This window comes from Acipenser ruthenus, chromosome 6 (genome assembly GCF_902713425.1).
Source record: "Acipenser ruthenus chromosome 6, fAciRut3.2 maternal haplotype, whole genome shotgun sequence".
In the NCBI taxonomy this organism is placed as follows: Eukaryota; Metazoa; Chordata; class Actinopteri; order Acipenseriformes; family Acipenseridae; genus Acipenser; species Acipenser ruthenus.
The window spans coordinates 50,876,797-50,898,597 of record NC_081194.1 but is presented as its reverse complement, the minus strand read 5'-3'; the positions used below and the strand labels follow the sequence as shown (position 1 = coordinate 50,898,597).

Genomic DNA, 21,801 nt, shown 5'->3' with positions numbered 1-21,801 from the left:
ACAGAGACTAGGGTGTGTGAACTATGCATCAGCTACAGAGTCACTTACAATTACGTCTCACCCGAAAGACAGAGCACAAGGAGGTTAAATGACTTGCTCAGGGTCACACAATGAGTCAGTGGCTGAGGTGGGATTTGAACCGGGGACCTCCTGGTTACAAGCCCTTTTCTTTAACCACTGGACCACACCTCCTCTTGTAGTAAAATCTGGAATGGGAGAAACTGCTATGCAATAAGAGTTATTTCCATCGCTGCTTTTGTTATTACACTAGTGCAACTCCCAGCATCAGGTATTTTGGTATATCTTTTGGCTGTTGTAGTCAGTCAAAGAGGGATGTTCAACTTTCAATGTGCTGTTTTTTTTTTTTTTGCAGTCTACCATGAAAGATGTTTCTTTTTTTATATCATAGAGAAAAATGTCTGGTTGTTGAATAGTTAGTACATTTTATATAAGTACATTGATGTATACATTTATTTTAATATCAGTAGAACAATGCATTACAAAATAGCTGGAGTTATAGAATGAAGAATATTTCAGTTGGCCCCTAAATTTTTTGTTGGCTACCAAATTTTGAAGTCTAGGAGCCAGATGCCCCTAAAGATTTTGGTGGTGGTGACTACCTATGTTGTCTGAAGTGAACCCACCGTAAGCAGTGTGTGCTGGAAAGCCTTGTCAGAACATGGGTGAAGTAAGAGCTCAGTGGTGGTTTCACTTGACAGTTTCCTGTCTTTTTCGGCTTGGCCAGCTCTTATTGTGACTTAAAACGTATTTTTCTGTATTTAATATATAATGTGTGTGCATGTGTTGATATGGTTATATAAATAAATAGCATTACACTCACCATTTCAATGAAAGTCCATACGCTGTGGAGCTTTGTAACACTGACACATCTTTCTGTAACAGGCAGCGTGGCCAAAAGCACCAATAGGTTGAATACATCAGGATACAGAAGCCCCAGGTCATGTTCTTTACAGACCTTCATGAGTTCTGGCAAAGATATTGCATTGTCTGATTCCTGAGCATTAAAATAGGCTCAATGTGGTGTGCAAATAAATCATACCGCATTTCAGAAGCTCTGCATTGAAATTCTTGATTCAGCTTCACAAGTGCTTTCCTTAGTATATTAACAATTTTCAGTTTAGCATAAAATAGCATCATTTTAAAAATGTGCAGTTTTTCCACTAATTGTACTACTGCAGCTGGACTCAAACATTAAGGGGACACACACGCCAGTCCTTAGATGCACGTTATGGGGGAACGTGTGCAAACCGAGTACACGTGTGTCCATAACTGCACGTTATGAGGAAATGCGTTCAGGTTGTGAGTGTCAGTGACAGAAAGGGAAAACGCAATACATTGATAAGCAGAAATTAATATTTTGGAGATGATTATTGGAGGGGCCAGTGCCCCTGCTTGCTCCCCTTTGTGCACGCCCCTGTATATATATATATATATTAGCTCAAAGAGCCAGCTGCCCAAAGTTTCGATATGTTGTACATATCTCTCTCAAGGGAGCCTGTGTTTGAATCAAAACATTTGAATCAAAACACACACACATATATACAGAGATTATATATATATATATATATATATATATATATATATATATATATATATATATATATATATATATATATATATATATAAAGAAGTACGGTAAGAAAGACTGCTGTACAGTGTGGCAAAGATAAAACTACGGAAAACAACTGATTAAATGTATAATATACTAAATATTTATGGCATATTCCATTTTTTTTTCTGCTGAAACTGTTCAACAGCTGATATTCTTGAATCGCAATTTAGAACTTGTATAAACTGGAAAGCATTTTTTGAAACTTTTTTTTTTATTGTGTAGCCTATATTTTGAAATTTGAAAAGCTACCAAACAAACTTAAATTTGGTTGTGTTATTTTTGCTTTTTGTAAACAAGTTAGCAATAACAAGCCAAGTTACAAGAAATGGCTTATTTTATTTATCGGTATTCAGCCAATTATAGTGAGAATTGATAGCCGATAATCAATAACAGCAAATATCGTCCAACATGACTTTGAGCTGTGTGCTTTTTGACATGAAAACTTACTCTGGAGGATAAACTGCTTCAGCAGCCAACTGCAGGAGGAATGTGGAGTGTCTCTGAAACTTACAAGTTTGAGCCTTTAAATAAAATAAGGTATCAAGACCACTACCTTCCCAAGACACAGAAGCATGATTCCCTTTCTGTCACCTCATTCATTTATTTACTTTAAGAGACGATTCACAATAAGGGACAAAATAGCCAACCATCAAGAAATGACTGTTAGTACTTTACAGAACCAACCCTAAATGAGTCATCCTATCTGTCATTTGAATAATAGTCCTGGGTTATTCAGTGTATTGTTGCAGCCCCCTCTGTTGGCTAGCCCCTTGAATACCCTCACACTTCATTAGGGGAGAGCTGTATGGGCCCTGTCACCTCTCTTCTCCCGCACGTCACACAGGGTGCATTGTCCTTCGACTGATACTACTCTCTCCTCCACATTTCACACTTTACAGCCGTCTGTACAGGCTTTGGTTTACCGTGCAAACAGTGTCAGATCCCTGTAAGAACTGCTAAAACAATAACCCAAAGACTACATTTGAATTAGAAAATTTATAAGACGTTAATCATTTCTTCCTTGTGCTGTCTATTATATCTGTAGTATTATTTTAAATAGAAAGTGTTTAACAGGTTTTGATGGATATTTTTATTTTACACTTCCACGGCATAGCCAGGAGAGACGCTGAATGAGGAGGATTAATTCAGGGTGCTGAAAAACCACACCTTGCATGCTGGTAATCCCAGTGGGAAAAGGTGCTTGGCACTTGTAAGCGCTTTCTGACATAAAACAATTCACTGACATAAGGAGCTCAAGGTCCCAAGGTCCCACTTGAGCTGTAATGACTCATATACTTTACGCTATACTGTACAGTGCCACGAAATGGCTCTTCAGTTCTTCAAGTTCTGTTGAACATCAAGTGCAGGCCATTCAAGTACTCTTTCCTTTTCACTCCTTACATAATTCGCTTCACTTCTTAAATCAGAAGCCTGATTAAGAACTCTAGATTTATCGGTGCAATCCCAGTCATTATTAGCCATTCAAAGTCTGCTCCAAATGACCTCAGTGTCTCTTCTGCCTCTTGGTATCCATGTTACTGCTGCTCTGTTCGTTAAATGTCTGCATGCGGAGAGCATTTTAATCCCTAATATAATAAGCCCTGCAACACACCCTTCTTTTCGGAAACTTTCTCTAACAAATGCACATTCATACAACTGACACCAGTGAAAAATGACGCCAGTGCCCTTTCAATCCATATGCGGTGTGAATTCATATCAGGAAGAAACCATCTCTTAGCAGCAATGTGACAAAAACAAACTGATCTGGTGACCATTTCAGGATTGGAAACATTGCAGTAGTTATTTATAACCTGCACATACAGAAATGTGTTCAAAAGTATACTGTGCAATTCGCTAACACTAAACAACTTGCAGGGGCACCCCACATTGCTCACAAAACATACTGGGTCTATCAGCTGATTTACTTGTTCTTGTAATGTTAATACTATACAGTTTGCACAGATGGTCAACACCATACAAGATAATGTGCATTATTATACGGCTGGAAAATAATTATGTATGTATTACCACAAAGTACTTTACTCTTTCCAATTGCTACAGGCATACTCAAAGTGAAAAACAAAGAACAAAAGATGATATCCCAGATGCTCACTGGGATGTAAATGAGGCATGCTTTATTGTGGACTCCAGTAATATACGATATAAAACGAATATCATATTTTGAGAATGCTACAGTATTAACGGTACTCGCACTTCTACAGACATTTATTAATGTACATTACAACTATTATTAACCATCAGTCGAATTACAGGACAGCACAAACAATATGGGAGCGAGAACTGTGCTACAAATGTGGCTGTAAGGTAATGAACAAGTGACAAAGAAAACGAGTAACAATGCACGCAAAAAAACTTGTCATCGCCAAATATGCCACTTAAAACATAAATAAACGCGTGTCTTTGTTTCTATTATAACTCTGACTCAAAAATACAAGGAAACACGCGTAAGTAAAAACAAACAGATTCGTTCCATGCAGGCTCTCGTAACAATGGAAAGGGACAACATTTAACAACAGCATATGGGAAATCGCGGAAACGTTTTGGTTAATTTGCCAACTAATGTCATTATATGTTAATCTCCTTTGTATGTTATACTTTATCTCAAAAGACAATGGATTAGTAAAATAAATCTACATTAATGTATACACATTTAACTGACATTTCTTTTAAAAAAATACAGTGTGTATCAGAGTATACAGAATAAGAACAGCGTATACATGTCAGTATTTTACCAAAAAAAATTATTATACATTTTAGTACCGGTAAGTGTTTGTCGTATTGGTGATGGATCATACAATGATTTCGCAATTCATTTCCAAAAAATTAATACAACAAATAAACAACATCTAAACATTACAATTGTCGTTTCACATCTGATGTCAGTGCACTAGTTCGAGTACACAATATGAAAGAAGATTAGTCCGATCTTTTACAGTAGTAGTTCGGGGAAAATGAACGAAAGGAAGTACAGTACTATAATTAAGAACAAAAGAAAAGACAAGCTTCTTGTTCATCGTATACTCACAGTGGTTGAGTCGTGACTGTCTCTCGCCTCGCTGTGTACACAGAGATTCACTCAGCAACAGCTCCCTTGCTTGTGTCTGTCCGCAATAAATTCAAACACCCAGTCCAAACTTGATGAAACAAAGGAGAGTGAACACAAATTATGGATTCCCCCTAAAATGAAACAAGCCACCTTTAACTTGAAAATGTCTGTTTTTTTTAACGTATTTAGTTTTGTAACGAATCGATTACACAATATGTGTACAGGTAATCAGATCTGAGCACTGCCTGGCCCCTTTAGGTTACAGTCACTAAATACCTGTCGCGTCACTAATTATGCTATGACGCTGAATTGTGGGAATTATAGTCTTTTTCAAAGCGTTGTAAACTGGAGGGGCAAAAATGGACTACATCTTCCGTGATGCGCGGCTAAAAAATAAAAGCCACAGGAGCGGGTTTTGTATGGTTATTGACTTCCTCGGTTGTGATGGTAAGATAAAAAACATAATTTAACGGACATTTTATATTATTTTCTTTTAGAACTTTGTATGTCATTTTTTTTTTTAAAGGAGTAACGAAATATGGAAATATGCATAAGACTATATATATTTGAAAGAATATAAAATAATGTATAAAATGTGCGCAGAGGAGCTGGACTTTTAATAAATATTTTTACAAGTACATTTTTTTTATTCAAAAGTCTTTACCATTAAAATTTATGGGCCTACAAAGTGTATTACTAGTAGTACAGTAATGTTGTCTACAGAGATGAAGAGACGCCATATTCCACAATTATGTTCAACTTTGTGCTCTAACGTGGTTTTTTTTAGTCGGTGCACTTTACATACAGTATACTTAAATGACAGTCCAGTGTTTACAATCCCTAAAAATAGTTTTGGTTACTACTGTAAGTAAGCATTCCGCTTAGCCACAGTACAGGATATGTGTTTTTTTTTGTTTTTTTTTTTAATCAAGTGTGTTCCAAGTAATAAGAACATAAGAATATAAGAAAATTTACAAACGAGAGGAGGTCATTCGGCCCATCTTGCTCGTTTGGTTGTTAGTAGCTTATTGATACCCTTTTAGAATTTTGAATTTATCAGATCACCGCGATGTGACTGTGACTGGGGGCTGGTTACGTGTGTTTGGTTTACAATTAGACTACTATTGGTTTTGTGAACTAACCATTAACCAGTCATATGTAACTCACCCATTCTTATACATTCACCCATAGCACATCCATTCTTATAAATTATACACCCCCCACCCCTTTCTATAAAAAAGCTACATATTTTAAAGCAGTGAATTTGTGTAAAGCCCTTTAGTACATGTACAATTTATTGTTAATAATAACCATGACCTTTTCATTCATGAAACTTGTGTAATATAGTAGTGACCAAAACTTTACTGTAAATACTATAGTACTTCATATAGTATTTTATAGTAAGCTTTAGGGTTTTGACAACTTCTATATAACAGAATATAATTTATTTTATTTGTGGAGGGTGCACTGTTTCAATTACATTGTTCAGCCATTAGGTAACTTTGTGTGTCAATCAAAAATCCCACACAAAGGAAAAAGCCATTACAACATTGGACCACCAGATGGCACTGTATGATATTCATACATCTCATTAGAAATATGCATATAAAATGTTATATAAGTAATTTTAATCATGAAGAAAATACTTCCCTTAAATCAAATATGTATAGGTCATAACTGAGATATCTTGCATATGACAATTAATGCCTGAAACAATATCTATACATCTATTAAAATATCTGCCTTTCATCAAGGTCCAGTTTTTGGTTCTGTTTACAATACAGTAAGTACTATTTAGCTAGTATTATGTATTCTTTTGTTAAGTTTTCATTTTCCATGTGTCAATGTCATAGTTTGTCAGGCTTCACTGTGTAACTTGATCTTTTAATCACATGAGCGTTTTCTGGTAAAATATTTTATTAAATAAAGACTTATCTCCTGAGCGATCGATCCAGCTAGATATAGTAACTACAGCACCATGTGGTAATTTGCCTGAACTCAACACATGCTTGTGTATGTTTTCCTGGAAAAATATGTTTATCATTTGAATCAGTAACTGCATCTCTTTATTGATCAAGCTAGCTAGGTTTGGTCTTCTCATGAGCTTGGTAAATATTAAACATGCCTGCCTTTGTATGTAAATATCTGAACTTTTCTGCAGTTCACATGCAAAGAAATGTTGCATATAAAAAAATCACGTGCTAAAATCTGCATGCAACACTGAACTGCTTGGTACACATTTGTATTACTTTATAGTTACCTCATCGTTGCCTTTATTAGTGTTATAAATAAACTTAAAATACATTGATTTAACTTTGTCTTCTTAAGTACTGCATAAGCAACTGCATGGTGTGAAACATAAAAATCAATAGTGTTTTTTCCTAAAAAAAGGTTTGTCCTGAATACACCCTAATAACTGTCAACGCTGCAATGCTATGCTATAAACAGATGTTTTTGTATATCAATGTTAGGTTCCTCAGATATTACATACAGTATTTCATGTGAATGAACTGATTCAACCACATGCTGTTGCATATTTTCAGAGTAACCAGCAGTCTTTAATTAACCCTGCTAATTTCTCATTTTAAAACATTAACATGTTGTGCTCTCATTTAAACAAAAATAAAGTTAATTAAAGACTGGAGTAAGCACTTCTTTATGTGTCTGAGCCACCTCTACCATTTTGACACATTAGGCAACACTGCCAAGGCAATGAATACTGTAGGTCACAGGACAAAGGTGACTGAAAAGAAAATGAAAACAACAAATCAAAAATAATCTTGTCTGCCTTCCCCTTGATCACCCTGCATGACAACAATATGGCCCACTGCCATCCATTCAAACAGAGGCACACAGAGAACAAAAAGGAGGGGGAGGGGGGTAATACTGATTCAAATCCAAGACAGAATTTTTAAGCGAGACAACACACATTGCATAAGTCAGAATTCATTTGGTGAAATAACAAAACCCATGTGATAAGAAGAAATGTATGGCCTAATATTGGGCCTCTGGGCCTTGAGCTACCTTATCTCTGTGTGAAAGAGCAGACTGTCGGCTAACTTCCTTTAACTCTCTGTGTAAGGAACTAAACATTGTCTTTGTACTAGGCCACATGACACACACAATAGCATCAGCTTATTTAGATTATTCTGCTGGTACTCACAAAAAGGAATTTATCATTGATGACAAGAATTACTTGCAAATTACTCTACCATGAAATATGCTACCCAGTATTGCTAGATCAGCCTGTTTGCCTGTCACATACAGTAGTTGTAGAATTGACAGGTCAACCTCATAAACATGCTTTTGTGAGAGTACTCTAGTGAGCTTGCCTCACCTTAAATGGAAAACAGCACACTCCCCTCTCTGTTCTATTAGCAGGTGCTGAAAAAAAGACACTGCATCGTCCACGGCTATCAAAAACAGCAATTATTCCAGATGTCTCTTGTCTGGTATTCATGAAAACGTGCAGCCGTATCAGCTTGGAAACCAGTCAGCTGTTTGTGGCAAATCTGTATCAGAATCTAACACTAATAGCAATTACTCAGAAGGCAGATGTAAAAAAAATTTAAAAATTAAAAAAAAAAAAACTATTGGCATAATACCTTTTTTCACCAGGTAGACCTCTACAACCTGTGATAACTGGATCACGTTCACACACTTCTGAAATCTTACATATGATACAGTTTTACATTTACCTACCGTAAAATAATTGGTCAGTGACTGTGTCTATAGAATGATAAAAATGTCAACAACAACAGTATCCTTTTGTCTATATTGCATCCTTCATGACAATGTCAACACAGAGTTCTATAGGTAGAACATAAAATGACAGTTAAGAAGCTGAAACTAGAGTCCCCAAGTGTCTCACCTGCCATAAGCATTGTCACTTGGTGTGTAGGGTGTCATACAATCAGGGCAGTGCTGGCTATACGAAGTTACCAGTCTTTGCTGTAGATTCCTGAGGGAGTGTCACTTTGGCTCTGGCTCTCCCATGACATAACCGACCGGGACTGTTTCTCGTCGACACACTACAGTGGACTCAACTGGCCAGGTGCCATGACCACCGTAGGGCTGGTTTGCTGACATTGACTCACGAGTTCCTGGGTGTAAAGAGACATTTGGCTAGTCGTTGGATGGAAAGATGCCCACTGAACTTTAGTTCTCTTGAGCTTACATGGGGAATTGCTGCGGTGAACATAACTGGACATTGTAAATTTGGAAGAAAATTGGTGATAAAAAAACAAGCTGAAACTGATCCAGTTTTGTCTCATATAACTGAATGCTCCCTAATTTGACAGTAAAAACTTAACCTACATATTCTATGGTTTTCCAACAAATGTTGCATAACGTTTTGGTTTTGTCATCTTCAATCTATCCAAAGCGAACAGATACACTGCAAACCGACAAAAAAAATAAGAATTGAACCCGTCTAGATTTTCTGTTGTGTTGTTTTTGTTCAGCAGCATTATTTCAGTTATGCGTGACAAGGTATATGTAAATAACTGAAAAAAGTGGCAACATATCATATGACTTGTCAGAATTTTTTTTTTCTTGCTCGCCTACAGTATTCTCATGCTTGATAATCAGGTAATGTTTTGACATTTTTTTCCCTCACTGCTCTGAAGGAGTTTGTAATGAATTTGACCTGTTAAAAGGTAACGCAAACATCTGCTCTTTATTATTGTGTTGCTCTGATTGCTCCCTGCCCCTGCGCAGATCTGCATTTTTATGACAATTTTATGTTCATATTTGGCCACTAAGCTGTTTGTTATTTCTCTCACGCTGCTTCATTTCAAATGTTCAGCTGTAAGCTTCAGATCATTAATTCAGACTGCCTGATCAAGGCGGAAGTCAAAATGTTTTTAAGATTATAATGGTTTACGTTTGAAAATGCCACCACGTGAGGCACATTAAAACAGCTAGCCAGACAGCTAATAATTAAAATGTGACTAAGAACCGATTGACATATACTGGTGCCTATCAACATTTTTTATGTCCTTAGTGACACAATTGTTGTTCAGTTCACTCCCTTTGACTTACCTGGTATATAATTAACTTTAGAAGTGTAATAAAAATTGTAATATTTAATACAGCATTCAAAATTCTGTTTATTTAGCAGACGCCTTTATCCAAGGCAACTTAGAGACTAGGGTGTGTGAACTGTGTATCAGCTGCAGAGTCACTTACAATTACATCTACAGATGAATAGTAAATACCTAAAGTAATTTTGTAACACTTTACACGTTACAATTACACTATTTACTGTACACTACAACATAGTAATTGCTCAAATTTCTGTGTAGTTATATTACAAATTATATTAAATTACAAAATGAAAAATGTTTTCAGTTGCTGTGTCTTTAATAAGCCTATATTTACACAAGGTTATGTATTTACAATTACTATGTTACCACACATAGGCTACAATTACACTGTAATGACAGTGTAGTTAGAGATGCATTCCTTGTACTTTTTCTCAAACCATTTAATTTCATGCTTATAATTGTCCGTTTCCTTGTCTGAATGTTTTTTGTTTTTTTTTAAATGTCTCCAAAAATAAAACAAAGTAGCCTTAATCTACATGTATACATGCATAATACATACTATATTTGAAGCAGCTGCACATACTATGAGTTCATTCTACCTAATTGTATTGTACTCAAGAGTCAAACAGTTTCTGTTTGGGTACATATTACACTAAAGATATCCTGCCAATAAACAATGCTTTCTACAGTCTTCAAAGTACCTCAGAGATTTAGGAATCAAGGAAAACAGAATTGTGTTAGGTTTTACCATTTTCTTTCCTGTTACATCTCTTGGTTCATATTAAAGTGATCTAGTACTTCAAATCGAACAATTAATGACCTGCACAACAATTAAACAAAATGAACCTAGGCTGTAAAATCAGTTTGATTACATAGTATTATAATTTGGAACACTTACTGATCTTTCTTATATCTTGATTTTTCACCAGCTTTTATCTTTGTACCCCTGTCCACTCTGTAGGTTCATGTCCCCATGGTAGCATCCAACACTTGCACCCATGTGCTGCCACTCAAATACTGTAAGTACTACTGTGCTAGAAAATATGCAGAAACAATGCTATGGAACTAGCACTCATCGACATGAAGTAAAGTTTAATTGAGGTTATATACATTATTGCACTGCTGCCAACAAGTGTAAAAGAGTTGCCCTCACCGCGGTTCGTTGCACCTTTAAAAACACAGACCCAACACACAAATGGATTTTTGAAGCACGGTTGTGCAATTTTTAATAAAACACACACAAAAACAAAATAAACAAAACAAACACCTAGCTCTTCTTTGAGCAATAACTAAAACAAAACAGGAACCTAAACTAAAAACAGGACAGCTAAGCTGTTTACCTGTAACAAAAACAAACAGAACAGCATACACAGAAAAGGAGTCACTCTACCTTTTTCCCTTTTAAATTATGGCTGTACCCACACACCAGCACAGTCAGGCTTCTACCCTCTTTAGCAGCCACCCTGAGCAGACTGACTGCTCTCCTTAAATACCCTGCAGCTGGCTCCAATTTTCAATAGTAGCCAGGTGCAGGTAATGATTAACAATAAAACAATTAACAAAAGACAATTAAACAATTAACAAACCAAAAATGTGCCTTACGCACATGTTTTTCTGCAGGGAGGTTTTAAACCCCTCCCTGCTGTCTCACACAAGCTACAGAGAGCGCCTAATTTACAAGATTATCCCTCATTTGATAGATATCTGACCAATTGACAGTCCAATAGGTGATTGGGTACCAGACAGCAATAGTATAGTATAGTATAGGATAGTAGAGTATAGTATAATATTATTTTGGCAAAATGTCAAGCAAACAGATGCACAAGGCATTTGCTGTGATTTGTATTGGTCACTTCCAACTTAAATTACGTTATCATGACAAACAATGCAGGCAGATCAAGTTTCACTCATTTTAGGAACTTTTTTACATCAATGTTATCAGTCTCCTAAAAGAAGGGAAATGGCAGTGCATTTTAAAATTGCCAAATGTCACTCCAATTTTATTTTTTTTATTTTATTTTTTTTTAAATCTCACTAATTTTGATGTCCTGGCCTTGCCATCTCTGACAAGGTCCTCTGTTAGTAGAACACAGTTTGATTAAATCACTATATTATATAATGACAGGTCTAAAATAGACCTGTACTAAAATGATTAAATCATAGCTTTACACATATCCTGCATGTATGTCACATGGCCAGATTTTCCCAGGTTGATCACGCCCTTGAGCTAGAGGTTGCGAAACTGGAAAATGCCATCTCACTCACCCTACACACTTCTCATTGGGAAGGACAGCCTTCACACAAGAGCCTTGTGAAAAGAATGATGATGATAAATACTTCTTCTGTTGCTAGAATGCAAAACATAGCAACAAGGCTCATGTGCATTCATGTTTGTATGTTGACCAATTTTGGTAAGAGCATAATGTCGAATAAACATTCTCTGTTAAGCCTGCTTGTGATTCCATGCCATGAGATAACTGCATAATAAAAATCAAGTACTAGCACTTATCCAAATATTAAGTTTCCCTTTTGCAGTGTTTGGAAGCCTGAGCCTGCTGTTGTCACGCTGCCATGGAGACTGTATCCATGTACACAGTTATGTTTACAGAAAGTTTTAATGTTTTAAATATCACAAACTTGCAAGGAACAAAGAGTTATTGGCTGAAATCCATCTGCAGACATATTTGTTGTGTCACAGAATTGCTGTTTCTTATCCATGCCTTTTATTTATGTCCAGCCCTGTTCTACTAGCCTTATTTGTACTGCCATTTTGAAATAACCAGCAACCAAACTGCAGTGTGATAAGAACTGGAAAGTTAAAGCTGGAATGTTAAAGCTTGTTTTTAAATAAGTAATGCTGAAGTTGCTGTTTGTGCTCTTGCATTTGCCTCTCACACCCACACGTTTGCACTGGCTAGAATTAAAGACTGGAATTAAAATTTAAATCCACTTTCACTGCTTCTTGTTGCTATTATAAAAGTTTACCACAGTAGTTTTGCACTGCATTTTTACAGTTTTACCATGCTTTTCCTATGGGTATACTATACATTTACCATAGTTTACCCTGGTTTGCCATGTTTATTAATATGCTTTATAAAACAGGGCAGATGCTGGGTGCAAACCGGCGACCTCGCGCACCGCAAGCGAGCGTTTTAACCAGAATGCCAGGCTTGTCTGCCTTTGTAATTTTAGAGCTTTTAACCTAATCTCATCTCACCGACAGTGTACAGAATCCGTAACAGTAGTGTATCACACAACACTGCCTATTCATTTACCATACCTTGCTATTCTTTACCATGCTTTCACGATGGTTTATTACACTTTGCTATGCTTTTACTGTGGGCAATTTTTATAAGGGTGCTTAGTTCAGCTTTTTTTTTAATATTGAACTTTGATAGAAGCCACCAATGCAGTGTGTTACACAGTGTCTCTTTTTGTGTCGTTCCGTTTCAGTAGGGAGTGAGACACAGCAGGATTTCATATATAGCCAGGAGATACCTAATATGTAAGTTTTGTAAGTTTAATAATTTGCAACAGTCATTTTTAGCAGGCTTTATGGTTTTCAGTGTATTCTAGCATATTTGACCATACTTTACCATGTTTGTACTTTAACTAACTGCACTCACTTTTGCAGTAAACTTCATAATGGTCATGTAATAATAAAGCAACAACACATTCTGCCAATAAGAGAGTACTGTATTGTACAAAGTGTGTTAGAGGTTACTGGGAACCTGAATTTTGCTTGAAGACCTGTTCCGTCAACACAGCAGCACGGAATGCAGACAGGAAATGCTCTATTGTCCAGTGTTGTCTGCTTCCTGCAGTGTAGTCTCTTTTAAACAATATTAAATAATGCATACTGTCAATAAACTGGATGATTTGCAGATTTATGACGTTTGGTTCTGGACAGAGACTTTACAGATCCACATATTTTACAGAACTCTAATGAAGACATTAGCCAAAAACACTTGTCTACTTAACCTAGTTTCTTAGTTTTGCCTTAGAATTTATGATCAACTGTTAGGTCAACACTGCAAATTCCACTTAACACCAGAAGAAACATATGAAGGCACTGGTGTTTTGTCTGCCTCGCTTCTCCCACGCAACTCAACTACTCCGCTCACTCCACTGGCTCCCGATAACCGCTTGCATCCAGTTCAAGACTCTTGTACTAGCCTACAGATGCCTTGACCAGACTGCACCCAGCTACCTCCAGACCCTCATCTCTCCTTACACCCCAACTCGACCTCTCAGCTCCGCCAGCACTAGAAGGCTGGCTCTACCTCCTTTACGCTCCCCTGCCTCCAGAGCCCGCTCCTTCTCCACCCTCACCCTGCAGTGGTGGAATGACCATCCAACAGATGTCAGGACTGCCCAGTCCCTGACCACATTCTGGTGCCTCCTCAAGACTCACCTCTTCAGAAAGCACCTGTAGAACTCTTCTGTTTTTCCCCTGGGACACTTATCACCCTTCCTTAAATGCGCTTTACTTGCTCTTATCTGCCCCCTATTTTTTACTGCATTTAATCTTGTACTTTAGAGTACTGTAATCTGCCAAGTGTTATTTAATCTGTAGTATTTTGTATTTAATTATATCCTGATGTAACTATCACTGACACTGTTATCTGCTGTATTATTGAATTGTATTTTGTCACACTTGTACTTGCTTGAACCAAAGTCATTGTATTTATCTTGCTCTTAATTGTATTATTACTTGTACTGTGATTTTTTAAATGTATTTGTTTACGACTGTAAGTCGCCCTGGAAAAGGGCGTCTGCTAAGAAATAAATAATAATAATAATAAAAGAAACGTTCATCTGTTCTTTTAGTTTCATCTCATTACCTCACTAAAACTCTGCCAACTAGCCTCTTGCACTGTGCAACATTTGTATTTTTGATTAACTATCCGCACTCACACTTTTCCATGCAGAATATGAGATCTGCAATTGTTTTGAATGGTAAAAAAACCTGCCTTATTGTAGCCTCATCGGTCAGGTAAGCAAAACCAAATATGCCCCACAGCTTTTCAGCATCTCTGACCTAGTGAGGGTTAACCCTAACTGGCCCACCATAGCAGGTTGAGCCACTCTGCTAACAATGTCATGCCAGCACCATCATTTGCATATATTTGCATATTTCTAAGAATTACAGCTTAGCAACAACCTTATATATGTAGAACGTTCATATTACCACTGTTAATTCAATTGAATTATCCAGCCTCTATCCTTTCAGGAAGGCATATTGTTCTTAAGTATTAATTGGTTCATAACCATGTATTTAATATTGGCTCTAATGTAATGGTGTTCCTTCTGTAGCTTTTCCTATGATTCTCGACTCCTAAGAACACCTAAGATATATTTGTTTGGGTTTCCTCGCAGCTCCATAGTCGACAGGAGATGTAAGTACTGTTTACTAATGAGCAATTGACTGGCTGAGTGATTCTTGTGTCTCCCAAAGGCCAGCCGCTCATCACTAAAGAGAGATATTCCTCCTGTGGCACCAGATGAATTCATATTAGACAGTACAATATAGAGGACCCATGGTGAATCTACTACTGTAAACAGCGTTGCTATATATGGTAGGTAATTTAATTTGAACCTCTGAGTACCAAGGTTCAACAGTTCTTTTTTGTCTGAATAAGGCTGTTAAACACCAGGAAGGCCCTATTTTAATTACTAAAACAGATACAGTATTTGGATTTTTTTTTTTTTTGTACAAGTTGAAGATATAACAGCAAATACATGAATATAATGCTAATTAAGTATATAAATTATAACAAAATGCTATTACCATTATTGTATCAGGAGCACGACAAATCACCACAAACCAGGAAATCAAGTTTTTATTTTTATTTTTGTTTTGCATTATTACATTTCTAGACAGGCCTCTATGCATTCTGCGTATTCTAATTAGCAATCATTTATTTGTTCATACCCATGAATTTACCATGGTTTACCGTAATGCAATGGTGTTAACATCATTACTGTAAGGTAGAGATAATTATGTTCTTTGGAAGATGGGTTGAGTAAATGTGCTTATAAAAATAGTAAAAAAAAAAAAAAAAAAAAAAAGGAAAAGCCAATTAAATACATATCCATGCCAAGGATATAAACAACACAATGCCATCTTCACTACAATGACTTATACAAGAGAATGTAGAACAGCATCTCCTTATGTTAAGGAATAACGCCAAATGTAATCACAAGTGGATGAGTGGTTCTTAAGAGGTATACATAACAATAATAAAACCATGTATTACTTTAGTAATAACTTGTGTAACTACCAATGGCTTCTCCTCTGACATGGCAATTGCTGGTGGAATAAGTAAGTAGTGTAATTACATCAGGTCATAGGGTGATGTTCACAACGCCATATCCATTATTCAGTAATTACTATGAAAATACAAGGACTATTTGTAATTACCCAGTTAATGCAATGTAATACCATGGCTGCTGTGTGTGACTCAGAATGATAAAAATATTCAGCTATCACCAAGGCTTTTCTCCATTTTAATGTAGTTCCACACTGGAGCCTTGATGCTTTGGGTCTCTTTAGGTTATCATTAACTTTAAACATTGAATGAAACACTAATGAAAAATGTATTATTATTATTATTATTATTATTATTATTTATTTCTTAGCAGACGCCCTTATCCAGGGTGACTTACAATTGTTACAAGATATCACATTATACATTATTTCACATTATACAGATATCACATTATTTTTACATACAATTACCCATTTATACAGTTGGGTTTTTACTGGAGCAATCTAGGTAAAGTACCTTGCTCAAGGGTACAACAGCAGTGTCCTCCACTGGGGATTGAACCCACAACCCTCCGGTCAAGAGTCCAGAGCCCTAACCACTACTCCACACTGCTGCCCTGTATTGTCTACTTGACTTATTTTAGCTTTATTGTGTATCTTAGAAACTAAGGCTGTTATTACCCAAATAAAAAAGATTTGAATTCCAATTGTGCATTACTTCCAGTTTGTACCCCTAATCAGGGTTGAAAACTCAGATATGGTATATTTATTAATCAGCTCCTTCTAAGAAAATAATAATAAAATGGTTCTATCAGTAGGGACAGGAGCGTCCCAATGAGTGTCAAGCCTTGTCATGCCACAACTTTTTCACTCAGTGCTGCTGTGGTATAGTATCTGGGGGCAAGAAAATCAATGGTACAAAACAGGGACAGCACAAACATACTCAACTCACTCACAAATCAAAGACGTAAACCCATACTGAGATCAGATTATCGTCTCTATAAAACTGCAAAGAATCTCCCGAAAAAGTATATCAGAGAGAGCTGCTTTAAGTAAATTTGTATCTTTGGGTAGAGATGTTCCTCCTCTTCTAATAAAATTTCAATTGATTGTGCTAGCAACTACCAAGCTCATAATCAGCTAGCTTATTGAGTTCTTAACTCCAGTATTTGCTGTACTGATCATCTTCTTATCTTCAGTATAACTGTAGCTAGAATGAGGAAGAAGGTGTTCCAAGCCAACGTGACAGCAAAGCCTCTCCAAACCATCACATGTGTTAAACCCCAACCTAAAAAGTAGAAATTGGATATATGCATTACAGTTAGATTGATACAGTTTTACTACAGTGCTCCAGTTTAAACAGTATCAGAGGAGGTAATGTAAGATATCGTATCACTGTCAGGATCTGTCAGGACAACTTGGACAGTCTATAGGAAAGATAAAGGATCAGGAGAAACCTGGACAGGGTCAAGTTGCTTTTATTAGGAATATAAAGGCACACAATTGGGACCCAGGCAGAGGCGGCCTATTATTAGCTACTATGCCTGAGCACTTTCCCAAGCCAATCCACCAAATTGATATTCCCACCTACTGCTAATGTCACTGAAAGACAGGATTCCAACTCAATCAAAGCCCATCTCATCCATAGTAACCCCAGCCTAGTAACAGTTAAATAATCCAATAACAGACCAATTTAGCAGACCAACACCCAATAATTAATGTGATCTTGCAAGTCTGGTAACCTAGTCCCCAGTTGGAAACTTGCCACAGTTGTTTATATGCAACAGCGTGAACACTATTGAGGTACGTTCCACCTGACACACTCCAATATTATCATATATTATGACTTGACTGTCAAGATCCTGCTTTCCATCTAGCTAATCAGCTTATACTACAGGTAGTGGACAAAAAAATGGAAACACCTGGGTAAATGAGTGACATCAAGTATACTGAAAGCAAGGGCTTCCACACAGGTGTGGCTCATGTGTTAATTAAGCAAATAACATCCTAGCATGCTTAGGGCCATGTATAAAATCGCTGGACAGGCCTGGTTGCCTATAATTATGGCTAGCATGGCTGCAAGAGGAGACCTCAGTGACTTTGAAAGAGGGGTGATTGTTGGGGCACATTTGGCAGGAGCTTCAGTGACCAAGACAGCTCAACCTGCTGATGTTTCACGAGCAACGGTGTCTAAGGAGATGTCGGCATGGAACTCCGAGGGAAAGACATCATCAGCAAAGGGCAACAGTGGGCGGAAGTGCATACTCAAGGATTGTGATATCCGTGCATTAATTCGAAGTGCAAGGCAAAACAGACGAGCAACTGCAGATCAATTGACTGCAAATTTCAACCTGGGGCACGAGCAGCCAGTTTCATCAAAAACGGTCCACCGAGAACTCCACAGAGCGGGATACCATAGTGGCCCAATGCCCTATTAAGTGACTTTACATTGGTGTTTCCATTTTTTTGTCCACTACTTGTACATGTACTCTCTGGTGGTACAAATTATTTGTTATTTTGTATGTTTTCAACAGCAGAACAATGTCGTTTGACACTTTTAAAACTTATGACTTGTATAATATATAATGATAATAATACAATAACACAAAAATATACATATGTAAATATATAACGGATAGGTAATAAATATTTAGGTACTATTCACATAATAACAGCACTATTACCATTTGTAGTGGGCCCTTTAAACCACCTTATTTCTTTATTAATACAACTGCACATCAGTACTAATAAAACAGAGCAGAGTTTTAAAATTACTTAAATATTTAAATATTAAGAGTAGGATTAAATAATTAACATGGCGTTTTGCATTAGAATGGGTGGTAAATGTTGTGTCCTCATAATGAGTTTAGGCTTATCCATATCAAATTTGTCATAAAGCATGAATTTTTAAAATTTTCTTTTATTAATATATCACAAAGACTGACTTGTAATCTATACAGTAGGCCTTTTTTCAAAGTTTTGCACAATCAAGCAATTTGAAGTGAAGAATCAATATACTGTAGCTCTCAGTACCTCTGGACATGATGCAGCGCAGAGCCTCTGCAGCGTAGGTCTGGGGTAAAGCCATGCTCAAGTATCTCAGAGGGTAAGGTATGCATTCTATGGGCCAGATAATACCTGAAAGAAAACAAGTGCGTAAATCAGTTCAGGTTCAGAGGTTTGGTGTGAATAGGACTTGATAACAACTGAGATTTAACATTAGTTAAGCTCCAGGTCAACCATCACAGCAAACCAGGAATGCTTTTTGTAACCTTTTTTTATTTTCCCCAAATACCAGCTCTCTTTAAACAAGTCACCCCTGTTCAGGTAAAACTGCTTAGCACTGAATCAAATGGGATTTTCAGGTAACACATAAGGCTATCTTACCTGTACAACAGGATTTACCTTTTGATAAAAGAAAAAAACTTTTAACACCGCAACTTTAAATCTATTGTGTTTTCTAACTACCATTACTCTCTGTATAACACACCAGTTTTTGAGAATTTCTTTGCGCTATAAAGGTTATGTATGAGGTGTACAATATACTCAGGTTAAAGTTTTCCAAGTGGTATTATGGTGTTTTTGTTAGGTATTGTTAGGGTGTGGTGTGTATTAACAAGAGGTGCATATTTTGTTTCCCAAAGGCTGCTCTGTCATGCACGTTATACATGGGGTGTGAGTTATATTTCCAAAACAGTAGTACACACATTTAATTCAGCAATGACCAATAATTAACAGTCTATATGACACAGCCAATGTAAATCGCAGAGAAGTTTGGTAAAGCCTAGAAAGTAACACATCAAAGTAAGATAAATGCACAGTACAAGCATACAAAACAGCAAAATTACCTTGCAGATTTACTGCAATAGTACTATTGGGATGAAGCAGGGCTACACATGGTACTGTTCTGGGATGCCTCCAAACCTTCTCTTTTCTCCCCATCCCTAAAAGACACCTCATGTCCCATTTCCATGAATGCATGGCCCTCCCTTTAGGTGAACTCTCTACAGGGGTCAAAACAGTTGACCAAAACCTTGCCCGGATGTCTAGTCTCGTATCACGTGAAATCAGACTGCATCATTTATCTGCAGTTATAACCCCTTTGCCAACTAATTTACAAAAAACAGGGGTAATGTTTTTTGCTAACACGTTGCAACATAATTACTGTATTCAAATTCATTTTGTCAGGCTTAAAAGCATTAGTTCATCTAGTGATCTTGTTTAATGTATGCATGTGCCACTATCTTTTTGGCTAGGCATTGGTTTTCTAGCAAATGCAATTACAGCCTGGAGAGGCACAACATGTGAATCTAATAGACACTCTTAGTAAAAAAACAGAGCATAGATGTACCAGTGCCTCACAACTGGGCAGGAAGTGTACAGTGTTCAATACTGTGTCACTAAAGATTTTTTTAAAAAATCAGTATCAATGTGGAAACCTGTGATTGGTGACTTTACCAGCATTGTCTGGTGTTTTTTTTTTTTTGTTTTTTTTTAATTCCCAACAGCCTTTGGAAAGAACTCCCCAGCTAAACCAATCGCTGTTTCCCTTGTGACTCACATACTTCCAGTCTGTGGCAGCAGGCTGTCAGGTGATCGCCTCAATCTGGAATTGTCAGAGAATTCAGGCAAGAAACAAAGCACCTTCTGGATGAAAGTTGCTGAGAATAAAGCAACTCCAAAGCAAAAAAATGTATAGAGTGCAGTGCCAGAGCACTGTGACCACTTCCGCACCGACTCATAATGCAGGCAAGTATGTATTTGCATCAGCATAGCTAAACTGTGTCTGTCACAATTAGCCACGTTATGTAAAATGGTGTTTAATGAATTGTATGATAGAATTTTGTTGAAAGCAATTTTAGCCAGAAGCACTGTACTCAATTTACACGTTTTAACTCTTAAAGATGATACCCGTCAACACATACAGCGCCAAGTGAATATTTACTGCAACCATGATGGGTGTGTCTTTCCTACAGACAAATGGGAGACATATATAGGGAATGGCAAACTATTAGAACATGGCCCTTTTGCAGTTTACCTTGTTTTCTCCCATGCTTATTATTTTGCTTTACCAAGGTTTACTGTAGTTTTTTTATCATGATTTCTCTGTGATATAAAGTGCATGCGTGTGCTTTACCATGCTTTGACACAATGATATGCCTTTACCGCAGATATCACAGTAAACGTTTAGAATGGTCTGCCTGATACATTCAGTATACCACTGAGAGAACTGTTCTTAATGAAACTTAGGCCTGGATTATATCAAAATGACAGTGATGCTACAGTCATTATTATAATGAATAGCTATGACTGCATCATAAACTTTGATTTAATTCAGGTCTTAGACAAATGTTTAGATCATTTTTGTCTTTAATTGATTGAAATTGGAATCACTGAGAAAGACGTATTCTACCATTGTTTATGAAAGAAAGTAGTTTTTACCGCTGATAATGAGGTTTGGAAAGAAGATGCCAAGGGAAGCCTGGTTTGCAGACTGTTCATCATCGATGGCTGAGGAGAGCACCAGCCCCATTGAAATGCCAGTTACACCTTGGAGAAAGATGAGGATCACTATAAGCACCAGGGACCCTTCATTGGGGATCTAAAACAGAATAAACAAAAACATGGAGACATTTTACAAGTGTTCATGTCGGGAATGTTATAGTTTTTAAAGAGGTTTCAAGATTTTAAAATGTGTCACATTTTAATAAACAAAAAATAGGGTCACTTTTCAGTTGATTAACTATTAACAAACATCTTACTAATAAATGAACAAATGATC

At 36.8% G+C, this 21,801-nt stretch overlaps 2 protein-coding genes across 4 annotated transcripts in view; both read right to left on the bottom strand.

The window, feature by feature from the left end:
• Positions 1 to 4,975, bottom strand: part of LOC117411588 (E3 ubiquitin-protein ligase pellino homolog 1) — a 49,295-nt gene extending 44,320 nt beyond the window's left edge. The window contains exon 1 of the mRNA XM_034019247.3: positions 4,680 to 4,975. The gene's annotated coding sequence lies outside the window, so the exon portion shown is untranslated. The remainder of the gene's footprint in view (positions 1 to 4,679) is intronic.
• A 10,608-nt stretch (positions 4,976 to 15,583) lies between these two features.
• abch1 (ATP-binding cassette, sub-family H, member 1) overlaps positions 15,584 to 21,801 on the bottom strand; it is a 42,059-nt gene continuing 35,841 nt past the window's right edge. For all 3 annotated transcript variants that reach the window (XM_034018927.3, XM_034018928.3, XM_034018931.3), the window contains 3 exons: positions 21,462 to 21,621; positions 19,053 to 19,157; positions 15,584 to 17,307 (listed from right to left, as the gene is read on the bottom strand). In XM_034018927.3, coding sequence (XP_033874818.1) covers positions 17,201 to 17,307; positions 19,053 to 19,157; positions 21,462 to 21,621 — 372 coding nt within the window. In that variant the 3' untranslated portion in view covers positions 15,584 to 17,200. The remainder of the gene's footprint in view (positions 17,308 to 19,052; positions 19,158 to 21,461; positions 21,622 to 21,801) is intronic.